At 35.5% G+C, this 6,418-nt stretch overlaps 1 protein-coding gene across 3 annotated transcripts in view; it reads right to left on the bottom strand.

Annotated features, from left to right (window-relative positions):
* Nucleotides 1–1,793: 1,793 nt before the first annotated feature.
* LOC145567528 (vacuolar sorting protein 18-like) overlaps nucleotides 1,794–6,418 on the bottom strand; it is a 36,773-nt gene continuing 32,148 nt past the window's right edge. For all 3 annotated transcript variants that reach the window (XM_081626825.1, XM_081626827.1, XM_081626828.1), the window contains exons 23-24: nucleotides 3,235–3,354; nucleotides 1,794–2,224 (exon numbers count right to left, since the gene is read on the bottom strand). In XM_081626825.1, coding sequence (XP_081482951.1) covers nucleotides 2,054–2,224; nucleotides 3,235–3,354 — 291 coding nt within the window. In that variant the 3' untranslated portion in view covers nucleotides 1,794–2,053. The remainder of the gene's footprint in view (nucleotides 2,225–3,234; nucleotides 3,355–6,418) is intronic.

Below are 6,418 nucleotides of genomic sequence, written 5' to 3'. Positions count from 1 at the left end.
ATTGCCATAACGGACAAGTATCCCCACAGACGGCGCTAAATGTTTCGGGTATTTTTGTGATTTCCCCTGGGACACTGGTCACGCTCTTCTGATAGACGGCCCAGACACCTGCAAAACATGAACATTTCGCTGCCGAAATATTCGCCTTCGACGGTTAAGTTAGTAACCGGAAATCGAAAAAGCTAGAGAGAGAAAGTAGAGAGAAGTTAGAAATATTTTTATGCACTATTGAATGTTATGTCACAATCCCACCCTCCCATCATAAATGATTGGGGTATTTATAGGGGTGGGGATTTGTGCCTTAAGAGTTATTTCCCTAAAATGACGTTTTCTGATTGGCGGCGCAATCAGGCATGGACACGTGTCCTTGGGGGGTGTCGTTTTGCGGCTTTCTCGGGATTTGAGCCTCCTGATGTAAGGAGGCCCTTTTCTCTCTTTTTCAGGTGCTCTTTGTAGGGTTTGCATACGTGTCATCTTCCTATAGTGACACGTGTCGCCCTTTGATTGGGCCACAAGTCACTATGGGATTGGTCCACGTTTTGAGGGTAATTTTTTACCCTAAACAGTTTTAATATTTATTCTGGTTTGATAAGGGTCTACAATGGTTCCAAGTTGTAGGTTGACTTTGTTTGACTTTACTTTGTTTAATTTGACTTATTGAATTGACTTGTTTTGAACGGTTTTTAAAGAGAGTTTTCCGCTGTGTGTCTTTGATAATTTCCTTAGCCATTTTCACGGTGGCAGTAATGTCTTAGAAATTCCTATTTCGTATTTTAAAAAGAGCAAAACAGGTATTTTAAAGGAAAGAAATTTCTAGGGTGTTACACAATAACCCCATAAAAGTAATTCACAACTGCAACAACTTGGTATGAATTTGGTTGAAATATGAGAAAGGAAAGATGATATAAGACATGAATTATGAAAGAGAATAGATTGAATGAGAACTCAGAAAATTAAATTTGAGAGGGCGTAAAGACTAGAGGAGAGATGAAAGAGAGAGAAGGGAGCCATGAAAGAAGGACGAGAGGAGAGAGACTGAGAAAGAAGGAAGGACGAGAGGAGAGAGAGAGAGAGAGACGGGTGGCGGTTGAAGGGTTTGTATGATTTAGGGTTTTTATTTTCTACTCATATATATATATGGAAGACTAAGGCTAGTGGGTTATAAATTCAGCCTAACTTGTAATTAAATCAGGCTACACATACATCTCAAGCATATTTCGGTTTGGGTTCAAATTTTGATTTTAAGAAGCCCAAAATCGAATCCAAACCAAAAAAAACCTAAAAAAAAACAATCCAAACTGCACTTAAAAATAAATAAATAAATAAAAAAAAACCATTAGTTCAATTCAATTTTCGATTTTTATCCTTATTACTTTCACCCCTATATTCATGGAACAATAGCTCCAATTTTTTTTTTTCCTTTCATTTTTTAGTTAAATTCTTTTTTAATGAGTTAACACATTGAGAAAAACATAAAGTGTGTGTCTACGATATCAATAGGAACCGCCTCATAAAATTGATATTTAAAAGATATATGTCTAAGACAAGCCTTGTGAGATCAATTATATTTTTTCCAATGTATAAATCACAAAATATGATCAAATAACAAATGAATTATCTTATCAATCCTTGAGCCCTTGACAAGACGTTCCCACGTAATTTCCATCCCTTGAAAAAAGCGTACATTCACAAAGAAATTTTTTCTAGTCATTCCCGGCTTCTCCCATAGAGGCTAAATGTAAAAGGTCAAAATTATGGCACTTAATAGAAGATGGAAGTCAAATTCATGTACATATTCACAAATCCTCATATATTATTGTAAACTGTCAAGACACTTAAAGAAGGCAATTTCACATATACTAGTAAATTGTCTTCTTGGAGTGACCAAATGAAAGTATACATTCCGCACAATATACCCTTGGAGAGAAGATCAATTAACATTTCAACAATGAAAAAATAAAGCTCAATACCAAAAAAGCATTTAACTTAGATTGAAACTTGAAAGCCTGATATTCACATAAAGAAAAATTTGTACTAACATCATACATAGTGATTAAACAGACAACGAAATGCTCTTCTGGCTAGTGGGATTAAGCGGTTTTATCTCCCAAGAATTGACCTCATGTTCTTCAGGGAGAATGAATGGCAAAGATATCTCCTGGATCATCAACTCACCACAAAACGGGCATTCGCTTGCAATTTCTTCATCCAATTGGGAGCGAATCTGTCCACAGATTAATTACACATCAAATGACTGAATTTATAATCTGATAAAGCTCAATCCTGAATGAGTAAACAAAACGAATAACCCTAGCATTTCTTTATTTCATAAACACATGAAGTGAAAAGCACAATGAGACATAGTAGCTGGGATTATCTAGCCAGTAGCCACAGGTACAAAAAAGAGAGCTAAATAAACCCAGCTCATCTTTAACATTCTAGGCTATTTCATAAAAATCTTTGCTAACATGAACAGTTTTGTTGATATTTCAACTTCTTGCTAACGGAGCACCATCATCTTTGAACATTCTAGGCTATTTATATAAATTCTTCCTAACCACATAAACATTTTTGTTGCATATTTCAACTTCTTGCTGGAGCAGCATTCCAAATAAAAATACTAGTAATACTGGTACAGTAATAACTTAAGTTACTTCAGAGTCTTTCCAAATAAATAAAAAAAAAAAAAAAAAAAAAAAACCTTAAGTTACTTAGAGACATGAGTATATGATGGCAAAGGGTAGCAAAATCTTGGTAACAAACCACATAATTGTTATTAATATGAAGCCTGAAGCAGGATACAGTCAAACTGTTGGATAGTAACAGAGACTTGTAGCAGGAAATGCAAGAGGACATTTAGGTAATCCATATAAGTACATAAAAAATTATACTGGTCAACTTTTTTTAGGCATTTCTATGCACTCACATATAAAAAACTCACTAGAGATGAAAAGAAAATCATGAGAAGAAACGGCATCCTCATGATAGAAAGAATATCACAAGAATGCAAAGCATCCCCCAGAATTCCGGTTAAGAATTAATTAAGAAAAAAGAACTCCCAGTTAAGTCCTCTTCCGAATTTTATTGCCAAAGTTAAACAGGCCTAAGGGCACTTTTAGCTTAACCGCTAGCATCTAAAAAACCGACAGTAACAATTGTGCATTTGAGTGAACGTTTTTTTTTTTTTTTTTAAAAAAAAAAAAAAAAAGCTTTATGTAGAGTGAAGAAATCAACCTTATCTACTTGGTTCATGCTGGCAACAGGTTCATGAACAGTTAGGCTACCATCAGAATCTCTTCTTGTTTCACCACTCACCAAGGACAATTGCTTTTGTAAATCAAGTATATGCTCTGCCTGCAAATTGTTCCATTCAAGACATGGATATGTTAAATAGAAATAAAAATAACTGAAATAAGTGCTGTAAAATAGCTAAACCACAACAAATGTTTGGGTAAACCCTCCAATACATGTTCATAACGGCTCACATAAAACACTCAAACCAGAACCCAAATTTTAACTGGCCAGAAAATGAAAACTCATAACGTTCTCCGTTACAATGAGGCATTGCCATCGAATTGCATTATGAAAAAGCATCAGCAGTTCAGCACACAGATACTTTGTTACTCAAACTTGGCTAGGAATGTCAAACACAGCCATCATATGAAAATTTTGCATCACTTACATCGAAAATGTGTCTGAGTGTTGAGTATCATGAGTACTTGATATTTTGTACAAAACAGTTCCAATTGATTACACAACTCCTTCCTTTTAAATAATCGTTACCACTTTGAATTTTGGTATTATTTACAAACTTCAATTTGACAATAGTTTGTGGTAAATTTACAAGGAGAAATAATCACGAGGGGTCTGATAAATTCATAGAGGGGTCCTGATAAATTCATCTGAATATGAATTTTCAAAATATCAACTTTATACTTCCTCCATTTTTAAATACTCTCAACGTAGCTTAGCGGCACGCACTTTGAGGTCAAGATTAAATATAAATAATGTAAATGACTAAAAATAATTTTTACATGTGGTATTCAACCCTTTGCTAATCCGAGTGTTAATATATTTTTTTGAAAAAATCGCTTGTTTACCTTCACTAATCACCTCCTAAAACTGCGTGCCTAAATGTTGTGTTGCAAGTAAAAACAAACAGAGGAAATATCAATTTGGATACATTTCAATTTACCATTTCCACCTCATATTTGTTAAGGGGGCGTTAGGTTTTAAAGAAGGACAGAGGGATAAAATAAAAAGGGATTCGAGGGAAAAGGAAAGAAGAAGTCCCAAATCTTTGATGTTTGTGTGAATATAAGGGAAATAGAAACCAAACTAACATGATCACATTCTTTTATTCCACTACCACCACTATCACCACTGACATCGAAAAAAGCTTTACCACCACCATCCCACGCCCTTCAATCTTACCAACACCACCATTACACCATCAAGGGATCATTCCATCATACCATCAAGGGATCATTCCATCCTACCATCTCTAGCAGCAGTAAACTTCTCTTATAGTCTTTTACTCCATTTTTGGAGTACATCTTTTACTATCTACCTCTCTTACACTAGGAATATTACAGCATTAAGTCTCAAGTGGGGGTTGGTTATTGGCTGGCTAGGTATTGGCTAGGTATTTAAGTAGAGGCTTGGCTTTTTAGGCTGTTAAAAGGGTTTTCACACGGATTTTAGAGGCAGTGGCTTGATTTTAATTGGTGGTGGGTGCATTTTTGTTGGATTTTGTAGCTAAGGGCTGGTTTTGGGTGGGTTACTTTAAGTGGTGGATAGGTTTTCAAAGTGATAGGGCAGAGATGGGTTTGGTGGTGCTTGGGAGGATTATGTGTGTAGCCAAGGTTGGTAGTGCGAGTGGTTTAATGGTCACCGTTGGTGGTTAGGCAAATGGTACATCCGGGTACCCGGTTGGTTTCTTGGGAACTGAACCAAGAACCGGTCAAAATCGGTTCTTGAAATTTAGAAACAAAATTGAAACCGGGTTTCACTAGTTCCCAAATTTCTGGAACCAGTCTTAGAACCGATGCTGCAAATTGGGTACCCGCTTGTTGTTATCTTGTTAAATGCTCATATAGAATCATCATAAATCTCTTCATAGATGAAGCTTTTTGGAGCAAAAACCTAAAGTCGGGTGAATCTAAAGAGGATGGATGCATTAACATTAAAATGACATGAGGAAAATAAAGACCCCTGTTATTCTTCGATCAGAAATTTGCTGCAAAAGTGCAAATGTTCTAAGTTTATGAAAAAGCAAAAAAACTCCAATTAAAGATCAAGATGGAGTAATGGAAATATCAAATCAAAGATGAAATTTGAAGATAAAGATGCTGTAAAATAAACAAAATGTTGAGAGTATAAGATTCTGGATGATGTTTTTGACAGTGGAGGCATAAGAGATTAATGGTACGGGTGTCAAACAAATCAGGTCGGGTCAGGTTCGTGTTTAGGTCAGCTACCCCCAACCCGAACCTGATCCCTTTAAGTTTTCGGGTTGAAAACTTCAACCTGAACCTGATATTTTCAAGTTCGGGTCAACCAGAAAATGACCCATTTAACCTGTTTTTATTTTTTATTTTTCTTAAATCAAGCCTACCATATTCTTTAAGTACTCTGATTTTTTTTAATCAACCTGATTTTTCAATTATTAAGAAAAACTAACAACTCAATCTTAACCAAAAGCTAATAAACATAATCTAATATGTAACGTATTACAAACCAAGTCTATTCAACGAATTAGGGGATTTCAAAAGCTACAAATGTTTTAAACTGAACAAATTACAGAGTTTAAAAGCAACAAATGTTTCTGAGCAATGCAAGTGATGGTGTGCCGTCGTTGTACTTGTACTCCACCTTAAGTTCCAATTGAGGATCTATGGCTCCAATTGAAATTACCTTAGAATTTGAAGGTAAAACCCTTGAAGGAAGGAGGTGGAGGCGAGGATCCATGGTTCAGGTAGAATATTTTAGAGAGATAAATAATAAAAGAGAGAGTGGGAATGTTGAGTTGGCAGCTAATAGGGGAGAATAAGTTGAATATTTAGGGTTTTACATTTTAAAAGGTATGAATTTGGGCTTGGTGCTTGGGCCTTTTATACCAACTTTAGAGTTTTTTTTTTTTTTTTTTTTTTTTTTTTTTTCCTTCTAATTTGTGTTTGGGTTATCAGGTTATTTTGAACCATTTATTTTTTCAGGTTATGTGGGTCACCTAACCCATTTAAATTTCAGGTCGGGTTTGTATCGACCCATTTAAGTTTTCGGGTCGAAAATCTCAACCCTAACCCGCTATTTTCAGGTAGGGTTTGGGTTGTATTTTCGGGTCACGTCAACTTTTGCTAGCCCTAACTAATGGTGTGTTTGGATAAAATGGGAAAGAAAAGAAGGGGAGGAAGGTGTA

Source organism: Chenopodium album, chromosome 11 (assembly GCF_948465745.1).
Source record: "Chenopodium album chromosome 11, dcCheAlbu1.1, whole genome shotgun sequence".
Taxonomy (NCBI): domain Eukaryota; kingdom Viridiplantae; phylum Streptophyta; class Magnoliopsida; order Caryophyllales; family Amaranthaceae; genus Chenopodium; species Chenopodium album.
The sequence above is the reverse complement of the archived record's forward strand: the minus strand, read 5'-3'. Positions and strand labels throughout refer to the sequence as shown.